This window comes from Aphis gossypii, chromosome X, assembly GCF_020184175.1.
Source record: "Aphis gossypii isolate Hap1 chromosome X, ASM2018417v2, whole genome shotgun sequence".
Classification (NCBI taxonomy): domain Eukaryota; kingdom Metazoa; phylum Arthropoda; class Insecta; order Hemiptera; family Aphididae; genus Aphis; species Aphis gossypii.
The window spans coordinates 13,718,880-13,738,001 of record NC_065533.1 but is presented as its reverse complement, the minus strand read 5'-3'; the positions used below and the strand labels follow the sequence as shown (position 1 = coordinate 13,738,001).

Below are 19,122 nucleotides of genomic sequence, written 5' to 3'. Positions count from 1 at the left end.
GCTCGGGGAAGGACCGAAGGAGCTGAGGTCGTATTATTATATTATTGTTATTAGTCGTCGTCGTCGTCGATGGATTTCGGGCGGTGCGGCGCGAGAAAGACGGCGGACGGAGAAGTGAACTAGCGATCGGATGAATAAACGTTCAAATATAATAACTACGTCGTTATGTTATAAATATATGTGTAATACGTAACGGCAAACGTAAGGAAATCCGGCAGTTCTATATATTATTATTATGCGTTTCCTGGCAGAAGCATACGCAGGATTTGCTAAAGAGGGGTAGTTATTTTTATTCCCGGTATTAAGTATATATTTACCAACATACGCATAGAATCTGTATAATATATAGTCTAAATTCTAAAATATATACACAAATAAAAACTTATTACATATTTTAAAATACCCCATCACTATATATAATATATTATTATTTATTATACTTTATAGGTAATAATTTTATTTTACCTTTTGAGTTTTGATTCAATTATTATGCTAATAAAACTGAGCAAATCTATATAGTTTATATTGAATAAAAATAAATGAATTAACGTTTTTAATTATTTTAAAGTTGAAGTATGTGTTCTATAGCGTCTATGTAAGTTGTCACTAGTACCTAAAGTTGCAAATATAGCTTTGCAAAATGTTAAGGTTAGGGTACCGAAATAAGTTTATAAAATTTTGTTTTTTTGTAAATGTTATAAGTTATATCTTATTGTGAATAAATATTTAAAAAAAATAATAATCATAGCCTCGTAGGCGTCGCTGAGACCTTAACTATTTATACTACTATCACTGTTCTGTTGGTCTGGCATTTTTAGTCAACTTTTAGCTATAAAATAAAATATTTTTATGATCTGCTGGTAAAATTTTGAATTTAATACGTGATCACGTTTTATTGTTTTTAATAATATTATTGTTGTAGTTGCAGGAAAACTTTGTGGTTCAAATTACACAGTAGTTCTCAACCTTTTACTCACGATGACACCTTAACTTAAATCCAAATAAATGGAAAAACGCTTAAATCATTAAGACCAAATAAACAATTATAAAATCTAAAATATACATCAATTATATATACACACACATCACCACAGCACCAAGACATGCCAAGGTAGGTTGAGACCATTTAATATACAGCTTTAGTAATTTTATAGTAACTTTAATACTTATAATAATTTTACTAGATCAAAATAATATTGTAAATAAAATATTTATGTAATAATATTATATTATATTAATAACCTTCATCTACCTACATGGTATATTCTTGTGTCATGTATGTATGACGTGACATTCAAATTTTCAAAAATAAATAAATAAAACACAGCAGATATTAGAATTTATCTTATGTGTGGGTGTGGTGTAAAAAAAGAGATAAGGGTGGGCTTCGACGATATTATTTTTTATTTTACGACCGACCGCTGCCGTCGACTAAAACGTCGGATGCGTATAAAAAACAAATATTATCGTTTCGACGTGTATACACAAACACACACACACACACATACAAATACCGAAAAACTAAATTTTATTCGTACACATTTTAATTTACATATTATTATTACTATTATTATTATACGCCATCATTTATCGTCACGTCGGAGTCGTTAAAGTTCTATTATTGCCCAGAGCTTTTTTATTTCGTATACAAATGAGATTACACGCACGCATAGTATACACTGTGCACGACGTTTAGCACGATATATATTATTAAATTATGATATCCTTTAAGTTTATTATTATATAATATAATAAAAATATGTCTATAATACAGTGTAATGGGTAGTAATTATTATATTCGCGTGTTTATAGTGATTTTAATACACACGCGGACAGGAAATCGGTTAATTGATGAGTGAACGTCGAAGAAAATCATGATGGTAAGTTTAATATTTTTACAGAATAATTAGTTGACGATTGTGATACCTTGGAACTTATAATAGGTATTGGGTACATATTGGTATTTACTATTTGGTATATTTAGGTACCATATATTCTATACCAGATAGGTTATACATATAGGGTATAACTGTTTTCTGATATAATATTTATACTGTACAAACAGTACTTACATAAACCCTGCTGTGTAAAACCCTTATAAAAATGGTAAAGAATAACGTTGTAATATAATTATTTAATTATTACTAGTGTATACGGATATAATATTAAAAATACTCCGGTAACGCGTAAAGAAATAATCACAATATAATTAGCGGTGAAAACGAAAATTATTTGCGTATTATTTTTTTACCGTAAACGAATCAATAAACAAACGATTACAATTTAAAATTAAAATGTCAAGGGGAAATTCGACGGAGAGGGCAAACGGTTTGCACCGTCTCGCCGAACCGCCCACGCTCATCCGCCAGTCGTTAGGTGGATTTTATTTTAAATCATCTCGGCGAGCACCGTCGTCGTATAATACAATAAAGATTATTACTATTATTTTTATAATGTAATGAGCACGACAGTAGCTTACGAAAAATCCGCGATAGAGGGGCGCCAGACAAGTTCCGAAATTAAAATGGAATAAATGACTCGGTATATAATATACAGTATAGCGTAAGTTATATATATATATATATATATATAGATAAATAAACGATGATATTATATAAAGAATAATCAAGTCGAAAAAATACATTTATTTCATGTGACACGGCTGTCACGCGTAGTGTAGTAGAGCTATTTTAATGAAAAATTAAATGCGTTTAACTTTCATATTTAACCAGCGACGGGGGAAAAAAAATCCTGTGACAGTGACAGTGGCGTTTAGGGAGTTGAGCTCCCCTTGACATAATATATTATATTATTATAAACTATGTATATATATATTTTTTATTTTATCGTGTTATATATGAATGCGAGTTTTATCAGTTTTTTCTATCTCCGTGCGGCCTATACAGCCGCCGTTGCACTGCTGCCATTAACTTTCTTTGGATCGACGAAATTCCGTCTCTGCGGCAGCGTTGTCTTCGCATAATATTACGCGCGTATAAAATATAATATACGTCGTAGGTATATATGCCGCGATGTCGAACGATTCGATAACACTAGACGATCGCGAGTGTTCATATTCTCTCGTCAGGGTTTTAGTTCAATATAGTGGCAAATTTAAAAAAATTTTAAAACGACATCGTATAGGAGTTCACTGCTTTGCTTCTCCTCATCGACGTTTGATCTTAATTATAAATACGATTTATTATCGACGCAATTGAACAAAAATATGTCTTACGTCGGCCTAGAATCGTCTCGGCGTGAACTACAAGCCTTTCAAAATCCTCTCGTCACGTCGACGTTTACATCACATTATGCATACATATTGTTTGACTGGCAATATTATACATTATATTTACTTATTATACTATTATTATTATTATTATTATATAATTATATAAATTATATACACTGTCGCAATGTTAACGTTTAGATTTTCAAACGAGTCGCGTCCCAACGAACGCGGTTTTTCAGTACACGACTTGTGCAACTGCAGTATCGCGGACTACTGCAGCTGTAATCGTTTTAACCTGCCGTTTTGACGCCAAACGGTTTTGCAGCGGTGTAAAGGTGTGTGTAAAGAAATCTCTGCAAGGCCCACTGCAGCCTTCAAATATGGACATTGCTGCGATGTTTTTAGTAAACGGCGTGGACTTGATATTATGGAGGGGGGGGGGGTGAATTAATTTTTCGCCGCGACAGTGAATTATATACCAATTATTATTATGAGATCCGTTATACGGTTGTGTTATGAAATGGAATTCAGAGATTTTCTAACGTGCCGATTTACCTCATCGGAATGTCAATCAGGTACCTACGTGATGATATCGTGAGAAGTGAAAAACGATTAACGAAATTGACGGTTACGATGCGATTTGCTGTGAGCGACGATATTGTTTTACCATAATATACAATATAAACGCGTTTTACTTATAATACTTACCTATATCATATTGTAGTTGATGTAATATACCTGTTCTGCCGAAGAACAGATTATAATAAAATCGTTTTGCGCAGAAACGTGACGTTGTCTTTCGTATGTATAATATATTGTAGGTATATATAATTGTAAGCAGTCCATACAAACGTTTATACTTTTGCATAGTATGATTGTAGCAGAGGGACCTTGGTCGTTGAACAATAATACTCTCGTAATAATAATATAATAATTGTACGTATATTTAAATTCATGTCCCAGTGCACGACTTCGACATAATTAGTTCGTCAAGTCCACGGGGGGTCGTCTGAGTGTTGCGATTCGAATTATTTATTTCGTTTTGATGAATCTATCAAAAAACGATAAATATCAAGTAGTACACGACCATCGAATAGTATTCGAGTAGGTCCATAATATAGCGTTCGCGACGATACAGACACCTTGAAACAATAATAGTTGAACTGTTTGTTTTTTATAAACTAATAATAAACATTAATTACCTATTGTATAATTTATTATACACTATTTACACATATTTTGTAACCAAAGTTTCGTGTCGTTATAAAAGTTGAATAATCTCGCGATATGCGTAAATAATATTTAAAAGTTTAGCATAATGTATGTGAAGTCTGCAGCTCTGAAGGACTTAAAAATTTCAAAAATCAATTCATAAATATTATACTTACAAATCACATTCTACCGACATAATAAGCATAACAATTTCTCTGTACCTATAGTGTAAGTTATGTAAGGAATAACTATTTGCACACAGCAGTCGTCGTATATGATTGACCCTAACGCGTGATTGTCGTGACCTTTTTCGTGAGCTTTTGATCAATCACTATTCGAATGAATATTGTCACAACAATTTTCTTCATTTTTCAAATGATAGAACGCTTAAGTAGATTTTTAATTTCGAGCAGAATATTTTTCCGAGTATTTCGATAATCGAAATTCAATCGAGTAGTTAATAATTCAGTCATAAGTATTTTATGTTTATGTGAGAGGATTAGAGCCTATGTTATTATAATAGGTCCATAATAAGTGCCTACTCGTGTCAAACTATTCTGCACATCAAAACTTAAACACTAACTTAAAAAAATCTTAAAAAATATTCATCAAATTATGTAAAAATAATTTTTCAAAAAGTTATAACATTTTGAATTAACAAGTTATATAGACTCTTCAATCATCTTATATGACGAGTAGTGTATGAATGAATACTAATAATACACTGCAATATTTTTCGAATACATGTCTGGTATCATCATTCCGATAAAAGTACCAATGGTACTAATCACCACTTACCAATCACGTGTTACGTGTATACCGCGATTATATTTATTTACTTTTAAAGCTATCGTCAATAATTAAATTGAAATCATTTTAGTGTTTAGAGCAATTTGTCTGGCGAATTGTTTGTCGGCGGCTGATTGTTTAATTTGCAGTATTGTGCACGACCGGGCACGTTGCACCACTTACAATTTTAAGTCATTTGCAGAGCATTCATCTGCAATGGTTTTCGTTTAATCATCATTCGCCGAATACAAATACGTGTAACATAAAATATAAAATATATTCAGGTTTAACGTGAATTTTAGATAACAAAAAAAAAAAACAATAGTTGTTTAGTACTGCATAGAGCTGCAGTGTATCTGATTTGAAAGAAAAAATGAAATTATCAACTAAATATTTCAAAAATTAACTTACAAATCAATATTTATTTATTAGTGAAATTGAATGGTATAAATACTAGTGGAGAATTTATATAATATTAAATACTGAATGCATTTTTAAACTAACCTCGATTATATATTGTCAAGCGGCTTACCTAACGACAAACCAATGTCGTATAAATAATATATGTATTCTAATACCGTAGATTGCACTACTGCTAAGTTATAATAATATTAGTCATATGAATTTAAATCATAAAAAATTAGAAAAATTTATTCGTACTCAATTAAATATTAAAATAAAATGTATTAAATAGACACTACAATCTTATATCGTTTAAAAAAATTATCATTTACGTTGTGTGTAGTAATGATACAAATATTTGTAAAAAATAACTTTTTCTCATATCTATTTTCATCAACTTTCTTCGTTTTTCTATACGTTGAATATCAAACGACTTGTATCATATTATTATCATTAGATATAAAAGCAGTCACTGTTTCACGTCGAATAAGTAAGGATGAATTTGGAAGTGGAAATGTTCTTCTTAGTTTAATAACATGAAACTTTATCTATATAATATGACTATGCATTATTTAATTGTTTCGTATATATGACACGTACCTATGATAAATAAATTCTATTCATATTTTTTATAAAAAAAAAACGAGATTTAGTTTTTAATTTTTTAATAAACTGATCATATAGCTATTAGCTACTAATTATTGTTTGATTAGTTTAGGATTCAAACTGAAAATACTAAATAGCATTCCTATAGCACGTTATACAATTTTAAACCTATTTAAATTCATTTTTATAATACACGTAATATTATACGCTACTATATAATTTTAATTATTTTAATTTATAAACATAAAACAAATATGTCAAATAAAATGGTTCTTACGTCATGTGTATACTTGAAAATAATTTCCTAGAAATGTGTGAAGCTTTTCTATCCGAACTTGAGAATGAGTTGAAAGGCTACGAGACACGCATGTCTATAGCGTGATAATTACATTCTGTAATTCGTGTTGATTCGTAGGTATAGGTATAATACATACACAGTGCACACGCGGTGAGCTTCCCAAAACAACGTATAATATTCGCGGAAGTTGTCTGTAATATCCGGTCGTCGAGCTATGGGTAATACATATAATATTAAATGGAGAAACGCGAGCGCGCTGTGAATAAAATACCAAACTAAAGTCCGAACCTGCGAAATCTGTCAATTTTTTCTATTTTAATTTATATGGCATATACAAAAAAAAATAAAATACGTTGCAGTATAATATTATACGCGGAACGGTTTTTACCTCGATTTCAATAGAACGCGCCACGCACGCATATATTAAATATACAATATATACGTATATATGTGTATTATTTTTATATATATTATACCTTTTTACAATTTATTTCAATTGCCGTATACGAGCGGACCAGCAGGAGAATTTTTTTTTCGCTCGCGTACCGTACTACGCGTATATATATTGTGTAGCGTTCGTGGCCGGGGTAAATTGGAAATTAATGTGCGGGCGTATTCGATTATTCAAAACAATTCCACACGATGATATGCTGTCGTCGCGCATATAGAATAAAAGCAGGGGTCGCCACCGCCGCCGCCGAGCGAATAATTTTAAATCGAAGCCGAAAGGGAGACTTTTTTTATATTTATTTTTATTATTTTTTTTTTTTTTTACATTGGCGTTAATGGAAAGTCCTGTAATAATTGATGATCCGGCGAATGTGCGTTTATTCTTCGGCGGCAGTGGCGAAATATAGTCCATATATATATATTGCACTCTTTTGAGTATAATAAATGTTGATTAATTTATTTCGTCACAACTATACACGCGTATAGCGTATAGGGTGAATTTACTTTTGATTCAAACTCTATTACTCATAACATAGTTATTGTTATTAAATAATTTCATGTATAGGTATTGAAGCGATAATTGCAATTTCAATATTATGATAGGTATTTCATTGTACAGCAGGACTCTTTAAAGTGACACTGATCTTGATAATATAATGTCGTGGAGTATTATAATCATTTTAAAGGAAAGGCGAAGTCCTGCCATAACCCATGTGTTTGGTATGTCGATTTTTGTCGGTCATAATAAAGTTTCTATATTGACAATATTATTGATAAAATGACGTTCATTTTTGATAAAGTTAAAAAAAAAATAGTTAATCTATATTATGACCTTAGGTCGTATATCTATGACCTATTGACGATTCACCACAAGCATACTTAATTTTAAATATGAGGCAATATATTTGACAATCAGTGTCAAGTGAGATGGCGAATAAAAATATGACAAGTTCAAAAACAAACTTTGAAAATCTAGTAATTAATTTATATTTTAAAAAGGAATTTTATTACAAACTCAAAAAACAGTTTTTTAGAGACAAATGTATACAATGTATAACACGAAGATAATTTATAAATGTTAATATCAAAATGTAATTTTGATAATATTTGTATACAAGGTATTATCGCTAAAGTAACATAACTGTTGTTAATTACTTTATTTTTCAATGTTGATTGTTATAATTTATTTTTCTTGGTCCATTGACGTCATAACATACGATTTTTTTGCAATTTTGCTTAAATAAATTTGCTCCATAAATTTTTAATGAATTAATGTTCATAAATCGTTTTATGTTTATAATCATATTGCCTGCGAGTTATAAGCAACGTTGCATTTCTACAGGTTGAATTTAACGTATTAAATCACTGCAGGGTAAATTCGATATTGCGTGATCAAGTTGATTAATATATATTATCTCATTAATAATTAATTTTAAATCTTACTTATATAAAATAATACATTTTTTTTTTTTTTTTTAATAAATTGATTTATGAGACGCGACGTCGAGGCAAACCGGAACTCTGGCTGTGTTCTTAAGCATTTTTTACGGCCCTGTTTACTTTTCAATAAACCTCTGCTGCAGGATCCACTTTCTGTAATTTCTTTCAGAGGTTGTTTCACTTGGGGGGCGCTTTCTTGTCATCATTATTATTCGCACAATTGAACGCATAATTTATTGTTTAAATGTATAACAGTTGTAAGAGAAATTTGATAAAAGCTAGGCCTGTTGTTGTGTATATAACGGTTGTGTCATACATAATCAATGACACAAAGTTATACCATCGTCTACCGACCAATATTACATTGCGTGTTCTCCGACATAGTACTCTAATTAATATTACACCGAACACGAATGTATAGGTACTATGATCTAACCACACTTTTGTAGCACTACACATTTACTTTCATCAATAAATAGTACATAAATATATGTGTTAAAAGTTGGATACCAATGTAAGCTATCTAAATAATATACGTATTATAATATGTAAAACGTATGTATTGTATAATGTGGAATAGAGAAAAATTCTTTAAAATTCTTCTTCATTTAAATACTGAACTCAAAAAATATGAAGTTAATTTTTGAAATCGTCGATTTCGTATTTTATAAACATATTGATTTTTGCAGATACGATTGAACTGTACCATATTATGTTTATGGTCGAACAGCAGTTATAAACACGAATCTCATAATATTAATTATTAGCAGTAGTACGTCAATAGTTTGTATATTTTTTAAATGAAATTACACGTTGACTTGTTGTTCACGATTTTTGATCCGCTTAGCAGAAACGTCAATTAATACCAAATTACTACTCGAAAAGTCGAAAACGTAAATTGTTTTCATTTTTTCTCACATTTAATGATTCACCAACATTGCTGCTGCCACCTACATCATAATATACTATATACGTATTATGAATGATATATATGTACTACAAGTTACAACGAACCCCTTAAAAATCATTACTGTTTTGCACTCGGTATAATATATTATATATAAATGACGTCCCGTTGCTGTGCACATTTTTCTAAGAGTGTATTACTTACGACCCTCGGAAGTGTCGAAATGGTCGCGTCATTATATGATCTTGAATTCAGGAGCATTTCGACCGATGGTTGTGTAAAACACCGTGACAGACGTCCAGGGACTGATTTATGATTTGCTACTATTATTTGAGGCAGGAAGTCAACGTTGACCATTTCTTGATCATATAAATATAATAAATATTGTTATATCATATCTATATAAAACGAAGTGTGAATAAATTGGTAGCACGTGCACTTATGAGATGTAAATTTACATTTTTTCTTTCATCGATTCGAATTCCTATAAGTCACTAACTAATATTATGATATGACAACGTAATATTTCGTATTTTTAGATAACTATTTTTGAGTTATAACAAAAAAACTAAAATCGTTCGTCGTTAATTTATGCATGAATACCCTGTTTCACAAAAATTCAAACTTCAAACCACATAAAAAAATATTTGTCAAGTTCTATACTTTTTTGTACAGTTTATGTAAAAAAAAAACTTTAAAATAACTTTGTTTTAAATTTTATAGCTATGAATATTAAGCATTTTATGAATTTAATTTCACAAAATAATTTGCAAATTTTGGTGATTTTGATAAATATCTTAAAATATTTTAAATTTAAAAGCTTATATTATAACTGGTAAATTAATATTCAAACAGTCTACTCGAATTGCCTCTCATCAGAGCATACTTAGATTATCGATAATTTTACATGTACTATCAATTATATCGATTTCCTTGATGTTTAAAAATATGAACTGAAATGACATCTAGTGTACAAAGGTCTACTAACACTTGTGATTCATTTCATAGTAAATATAATTTTAATTTATCATAAACTCACCCTCGTATTTACACATTTTTGGATGTATTAAAATCAATGCAGTTAGCTACGGTAATATTAATTAAATCATCGAAAATGTAAACCAAAATTATTTGGACAGTGACAGTCACAAAAAAGAAAATAAATTTCACTAATAATTCAATTAAAAAATTAAACAGGAATGAAATTGTAAAATTGCAGTACTTAAAAGCATTGGCAAATAAGTTTAAGCCACGAAACTAAGATACGATAATACAATATAACAAACTTAAATTTTTATTTCTATCATTTATTTTATGTAAGTAGTATGTTTTAGCCGATTCTAAAACCACCTCCTGCTCACTCCTTCCTGATATTACCTCCCTGCTCACACTTCCCTGCTATTCTCATTGTCAATTTTTTGTTAGCAATAATAAAAGGTACGTATTGATACTTAATAGCAGACATATTAGCACATCCGCTATCACGACCAAGCAGGCATATTATTAAATGTATAGAATGTATTGATACTTAATAGGAGACATATTAGCACATCCGCTATCACGACCAGGCAGGCATATTATTAAATGTATAGAATATACTGATACTTAATAGGAGACATATTAGCACATCCGCTATCACAACCAGGTAGGCATATTGTTAAATGTAAAGAATATATTGATACTTAATAGCAGACACATTAGCACATAGTTGGGTCTACAGGACACCAGTGCTTAAATTTATTGATAATTCGTACTGTTAATACGTTTATAATAACCTGATTTAAATATTCATTATAATATACATTTATTATTTTTATTATTATTAATTATAATACAATTTCAGCTGTCAGTCTATTTAAATTATTTAATAAAATATTATAATTATATATATATATTATCATTTATTTAATATGTCTATTAGTTTATAATATATTAGGTTATTATACCTAAATCGATTACTTTATTTCGGGAGGCAATTAGAGTATCCCTTTTAAAAAAAATTCATGGGAGGCAATTCGTGAGCGCAACCTATGATAACTCTCTCGAGTATCAACCCCACCCCCCCCAAAAAAAAAAAAAAAATAAATAAATAAATAAATAATAAATCCAATTCTTTTTCATAAATTACATAGCATTTTTATAGCTTCAAAAGGTTACTCACTCGAAAAATAATTTTATTATAAAATCAATACATTTATCGCACTTTTTAGATTTTAAAAATAATTAATCCATGATATTCATATTATATTATAAAATATGCCTTCAACAATGAAGACGTTTATTTTTAAGCTATAATTATAAAAATATGTATAACAAAACACGGTTTGTGAGCCTTGTGTCTGTACACTTGCAACCACCACAAATTCGTGATATGTGGTAAACTGACAACAACCACAAGCTCATTCAAAACGATTAGATCAGAGCAAAATTAGGGCGCCAGGGTATCTTTGGATCACGGTAGCCGAACCTGAGTACCGCGTACGTGTGATCCTACAATGTCTGTCGCAACCGGCATTCACGTTTCACCGAGCAGAAGACGGTTGTACCCATGTATGTTACTTGATTCCCCGACCACCCGGAAGTCGCGTGGAGAGATCCACGCAGCGAAGTTACGCATTTCTGTAGTCGCATTTACGCGTAACTCGGGGTGGGAGACGATTCAGGTGACATTTGAATTCCCACAATCAGCTACCTCCACCCTGAGATATCCCTTTTGATTTGGAGTCAACGTGTACGTGATGGGCCTCGTCCGCTGGTTGCAACGGACGTTATAGGTGCACACGCACGCGGTGCTCAGGTCCGGACATATGGCCGGGTGTGTTTCGTTTGCCGAATGTTGTTCAATAATTGTTGCGCCAGTGTAATCGCAGTTGGCGTTGATCACCTTCACTTTTACTCCTACGTCAAAGATCATAGTGTCTTGGTAACCTTCGCACACGGCCCCGCAAAGTTTGATGGCGTCGGCCGGAAAACTCACGTTCGAAATCTTGTCGGCGTACATGTACACGTCAGCCTTGCACAAATGCTTGATTCTGGTTTCTGGGAATTTTACGCCTGTAACGATGTAAAAATGGATTGACGATATTTAAACACATATAAATGTGCATAGTTTCAAATGATATAGAGCTAGGGGTTAGCTAATATTTTCCATGGCTTTTCTAGCCGACACTTTAAAATCATTAACCGACCAGAGAGTCACACAAAGACGAGTCAAAAAAAAAAAATAGATTCCGGTAGACTTATATTATATATTAGCTGTAAGTCCTCCGATAACAGAGTACTATATTGGTGTTTCCTATATTTTAGTATAATATTTATCTTTTACTTAATATTGAAATAGCACGATGTCTTAAAAAAAAAAAGTAAATACGTATAAATATATCGTATAAATGTGACGAACCTAAGATCTCAAGCGGGTCCCGGAATTTTCCTTCACCACACGCCGGTGGTACATTGTACATTCGGTCTGCATTGTTTTCCTGCGGATACTGACATTCTTCGCCTGAAACGAAGCGTACAATATATAATTTAACCATAATATGCCTAAACAATGAATAATAATCTTTGTGTGGGACATTAAATTTTATAAAAACAGAACGTCTGAGTTGGACACTTATACTATAGTATCAATGCGAATATGTTCTAGAACTTTACTATTTTGCCGGAACGGATGACTGACGACCGGTCGTAGCAGCAATACTAGCGTCAAAAATACTTGGAACACCTCTTCGGTATATTTTGAAAACATAATATCAGCTTTTTAAATACTCAAAGAATTAGAAAAACAGTGATAGAATATTGAGTAACTTGTGTTAACTACATTTAGACAAGAGACTCAGCATGTATAAGAATAACTTGACAATCAATTATTCGAAAATAAATATTATTTGTAATTTGTAAATTTATATTATAACACGCGTTACTATAGTAGGTATCAATAGGTATTTTCAAAAACACAGAATATCGTATTAGCCGTATTAATTGTTATAGGTAATCAGCAATCACTTATGACCATTATATTCTTAAAACAAATAATACGACAATAATTTGTTACCTATAGAAATTTAATTTTATATTAGTATTTTTTAAACATGATATAATTTTGAGTATTTTCGTGCTGTTTAAAATATTTGTAATTTTTAACGGTTTTAGGTTTTTGAAATATTTATGTATTTTTTTTTTTTTTAATTAAAGACTTAAACATACCTATTGTAATACCGTGTTCCTCATCGTTAGTTATTTTATGGAAATTATTATAAATACCGAATAAGTGTTACTCTTTTTTTTTAAATGTCGAATGTTGATAAACTTTGTTAAAATCAAAAATACTTGCGAATAATTATATACAGTTAAAATGAATACAATTTTCAATTTTAATAGTTAAAGTTGGTAAATTCAATGCATGGCAGTAGATTAGGGTAGGTTAACTGATCAAGCAGTTATCACGGACTGTGCATATGGAGTAAGCTTTCAATGAAAGTGCAGGGAAATTGAAACGGATGTAATGTATAGCCAAATCGGAGACAGGATAACGAGGTCATATATGCATTTCCTATGAATAGTATAATGTTGTACAACCAGTGTAATACACTACCAGAGAAATACACTATTTCCAAAATAGTTCTTAACCAAGCTGCGAAATTGTATTATCATTTTCTAGATTATTATAAAAATATAAGACGAAATACGTTCCTCACGTAATTGAAGAATTAGAAATAACATTATAAGTACCTATTATAGTGTAGTATAATATGTTTTATACGACACGTGTACTGTTCAATAAATGGTAAATATATTTCTTGTATTTTAATTTCTAAACGTGATGTCGGTTTTATGGTTAAAAGTTATCAAACTCGGTAAGTATCTTTCTAGGGATATCGATTGCCCTAACACTGGGTCAATTTTGAATACCAAATAGCTATATTTTAATATTGTTCAATCGTACCGCACCACAATAAAGTGACATTCACTATCAAACTGTAGTTGTCACTACTAATAAAATGTAATATTTTATGATAATATATGTTATAATAATATTTAGTTCGTTTAATGATTAAAAACGGAAATGGAAAAATTAGATAGTATGTATAGTAAATTTGATGACTTAACTTATAAAAAAAGCATATAACTAATTTTTTTGAAAACTCTTAAAATTGAAATGAGTTGTTTTTTTTCGATATGTGCGCAAAGTAGTACAACTAACAGTTATCACCGAACTAATTCCCTATGGTGCCCGTGACCTAGGGTTTTTAAACTTGACAAACATATATACAATACGTGTGTGTGTTATACTTAATGCTTTAATTCTCAACACGAATTTATTGTTTGTTACTTGTGTGCAGACATTTTTTTTTATTCAGAACGATTTTATCAGTCTTGGAAGTAGTGACCATAACACTTAAAGTTTTGTGTCTGCATGAACGCAAGAGTTTAACGATTAAAAATTAACAATGCATTCATGCGGACGATTCAATGTTCAGAACAAACTCGCATACACTATTATAAATTAATATACTTGTTATACATTGACAACTGACAAGTCAGCAAAACATCATCATAAAAGTTTGCTTAAATGTTTTTCTTTAATGCACTGTCGGCTACAGAAGTACAGACCCCTAAGGCTCAAGCATAATTTATCAACACGAATAATAAATATTAACACCTGGTATAAATACATTTTTAATGAATTTAGAATAAGATAAACACAGTTTTTTCTTGACTAATATATTTTTAGTATTAATAATATTTCACAATAACTTCAAATCATATACATTTTTTTTCGATTTCGCAAATAAAATTGTTATATACTTTTATTCAATATATTATATAGTTTTAGATGAAATTTTGTCATAAAAAAAATTATAATAAGGTGCATGGCGTTTGTGTGTACTAAAAAAATAATTATTTCAACTCAACATTTTTTCTTGGATTAATAATGAATTACAAATTTTACACATTGTTGAAATTATTTTATTTAATCTTCTGAATTTTAATTAAGGTTATTTCCTTATTATTAGAGATATATTTTAGAGCCAATTCTTAATAACAGATTTTGTAGGAAATTTCATGAGCTTTAATTAAAACTTGCAAAACACCCTGGTTTTCGTATGACGGTAGCATGGGTAGTTAATGTCTGTGGATTTTATTGTACAGACAAATTATAAAATAAATGTAAATTATTTAAAAAATATATATATATATATACTTAATGGATATTATACATGCTATGTTACAGTACTCCTATAAAGTTATTTTCGTACCAAGTTTTAAAATTTAAAGGTGAAATACATTAATCAGTGGATATTGACATAGACCACATAGTATATTGACATCATTATAAGTTTTTTTTTTTTAAATATTGATTGGTTCACTTATACTGTAATTAACTAGTTCCAGTGGCATATTTAGAGAAGGGGTAGTGTTTTCCATATCTTGATACCCACTAAATAAATAAAAAAACAGTCCAATATAGTATTTTATTCGTGTCTCTCTAAATATTCATATCCAAACTATAAAAGTGGAATTCATTTTATTAGAGCCGTCTACACGTTTCGAGATAGTTTTAAGCTAAATTTAAAATTGATCTATAATAACCAGAAGGTATTTGAATTTTACCGAATTATAATACCGGATATTAAAGGATATTTTGGACACCTTTCAAAAAATCATCTCTAACATGCCACTGATTAATTCTGGCATTTATAATAACTAGAGCAAACGAATATTATGGCAACGCCTCAATTAAAAATACAAAAAAATCGGTTATTTATTTAAATGCATTATGCGAAAACGTTCTCTAACTGCTGACAAAATTATAAGCTTCACTCTTGCCACCTACACAGTTTGAACATTTTCACGTACCACCTGACTATTTTTTTCGTTATTTATAATGTATACGTTTATGTTTTTTATAAAGGGAGATTTTCTTCGCTAACCACCTATGAGCTTTCCACATACCACTAGTGATGGTACGCGTACCACAGGTTGAGAACTGCTGCTCTACACTGTTTAATGTAATATGTATAATTTATATATTTATGTCGACATAACAACTTACAATAGTAAATTGAAAAAATGTCACTATAATACTATATAAACGATAACTTTAAAAAGGTTTATTTCTTATGACTTATTTTATAAAAGTGATAATGTTTTATTATTATTAATTTATAAAAATATTCAAAATTATTATATTTAGGTATTATGAATTATTTTTTTGACCGTATATAACACATTTGTTTATTACATATTATAATATATTATACCCGTTTGTATATAGTTTTGGTTTTCAGTTTTTCCGCGTATATATTTATACAATAATTTTCCTAATTTTAAAGATAACAATAGGAAATTTAAAAAAATTTACTAGTTACTGCAGTGGATTAAATTTTAACATAAATACAAAAGTAGGGTTAGAATATTGTAAGAGGAGATGTATGGATAAATGTTAGCCATAGCTGGTGCATCAATTATAGTTATAAGCGAGGTAGGGGCGAAGACATTATAATAATAATTTTGATAACTTTTTTTTTTTTAGCAGAGCACATTTTAGGGCGCTATATTTATTTTAATTTTGTTTTTCCTATTATTTGGATATAATAGAGGTACTTTATCGTTGTACTACCGTTGTATCTGGTATTATTTCGTTTTGCATTTATATTTTATAATATTTAATCACGAGCGTGTTCGCTCAACACCAAATCAATACTTTATCATTCTTATGATTCGTGCACTTATGATATACAACCCATAATTGAAGTGTTTCTATGAAAAACATGAATTAATTCCCAAAACCGCTTTTTATTAGGAGTAATATTTTTTTTACTAAAAGGATCTAAAATAATCTGGATTAACGTGTAATATCTTAAAAATTTAGAATACTTTAACGAAATAAGCAAACAAGATATTTTAATTTTTAATTGACATAAAATGTGTTTTTTAAACATATTTATTTTTCAAACTTCCCACAATTATTTCTAATAAAACCAATACCTAACTTGATTTTTACAAAATATAGCAATAAAAAGTTTTGCATAAAATTACCTAATAATTACTTTAATTACCATTTAGCTATTTAATATACCTATGATTTGACGTTATTCATTTGTATAACTTTTTGTTTTCTAGGAATTCAAAATGAAATCCCTCTGATCCGCGACTAGTAGGGTTTTCGTGTTAAAAAAAAAAATTACCACACGTGGTTGCCGTCGTGGTGTTCTGCCGGTCAACTCCCAACGGACCTAAAAGGTTTTCCGTTGCCTAAGCAGTCTTGTACATTGGAAAAAAAAATGTTTTCAACTTTAAGAATACGCGGTGGAAACTTTTATACAGTATATGTATTATATACATTAACACTGCACACGGTAAACAAACGCGAATTCAATTTGTGCGTAAAAAAAAAAGTACAGGATTTATCAATGATTCACAGGTGCAAATAACCTTAAACATCTAGAGAGGGCGCAGTGCGATGTCCTGCAGAATTTCAAAAAAAAATACAAGACGTAACATTTTTTTTAAATTTAAAATCAGAAGGAACAGATTCATTTTGGGACTGCCTACATATTGTAATGTGTATATATTAATGAATCAAGTGAAACTATAAACCGAAAAAAAAGTTTTTTTTACATTAATGTTAAATTTTAAGTTCAATATTCATATTTGTCTTGGCGTTTTAATTAACGATGCCGCAGAATTGATAATGGCAGTTTGAATTGGTATTGCACTTAAAAATACATAAGATCTTGTAGTTTATTATAATATAACGTTCATTAAAATTATTTTTGTTTTTGATATTTATGTGTCGAATTCAAACAAAAATAAGATGATGACAATCTGGAAAATCGTATTATGTTTATCAATAGTACCTCATCGTTATTCGTCGAGTAAGTCATTATAATGCATGTGTACTAATTCAATTCAATATTAAATATTTTCCTAGGACAACTTTTACATCGCTATTACAGTCGGTTGAAATAATTTTCGCCAAAAACTCGTATATTATTAAATAACTATTTTAATACTGAACCATGTTATTGTATCATCGACTTGTAAATTGTAATAGTAGTTATTCAACACTGACTTAATTAAGTATAATGGTATAAATATTAAATAAAGTCAAGTTAACTAAAATATTGTGAACATTTGCTTGTATATATAAAATAACAATTATTTAAGTATTAGTGGAATGTTCCAGTCATCTACGATGTATTATAAATTGAAAATTATAATGTAAACAATCTTTAGAATACTGTTATACATCAGTGAAGCAGCATTTTATTGTTGATTGAAATTTCGTTTATATATAGTGCAATATCATGGAACGAATCATTCCGATGATATTATTTGTATAGATATCAGGTAAAGTGATCGGATTAAATATCAAATTTATGCATATAAATTTAAACAATTAAATATATAGTATAAATAATATAGTCACAAAAAATTGAATATTTTAACTTTATTGTTTTGACAAAATCTTCTAGTTGTATTTCCTGGAAAATTTCGTTATGAAAATTGTAAACTAGGTGCACGGACCAGAAGGCGAGGCTAAATATGGCACTGTTTAACGGTTGCTGTACACTTAATCGGATATCACTGCAACATAATAAATATTGATGATTGTTATACGTCTAAAATTGTGAACTTATTACGTGAAGTTCAATGATTTATATAGAACGATAAATACGATTTCTATAGTGACATTACTTATATATTATTTATGTCTCAGGTTGACAAGTTTATTGGATTCGGTTAGCCTGGAGATTTATTTGCTTGGGAGGCGTGACC

At 29.7% G+C, this 19,122-nt stretch overlaps 1 protein-coding gene and 1 long non-coding RNA gene across 2 annotated transcripts; one reads left to right on the top strand and one right to left on the bottom strand.

Moving 5' to 3' along the window:
• Positions 1-1,810: 1,810 nt before the first annotated feature.
• LOC126551833 (uncharacterized) lies at positions 1,811-18,035 on the top strand. The gene is made up of 3 exons (XR_007605717.1): positions 1,811-1,880; positions 17,464-17,699; positions 17,765-18,035. It is a non-coding gene; the product is annotated as an uncharacterized LOC126551833 (long non-coding RNA).
• On the bottom strand, positions 11,579-13,245 carry LOC114120548 (uncharacterized). Its single transcript, XM_027982486.2, has 3 exons — positions 12,991-13,245; positions 12,737-12,838; positions 11,579-12,390 (listed from the first exon to the last, which is right to left on the bottom strand). Exons 1-3 carry the CDS (start codon positions 13,082-13,084, stop codon positions 11,996-11,998), a joined length of 591 nt encoding a protein of 196 aa, XP_027838287.1. The 5' UTR covers positions 13,085-13,245; the 3' UTR covers positions 11,579-11,995.
• Positions 18,036-19,122: the final 1,087 nt, after the last annotated feature.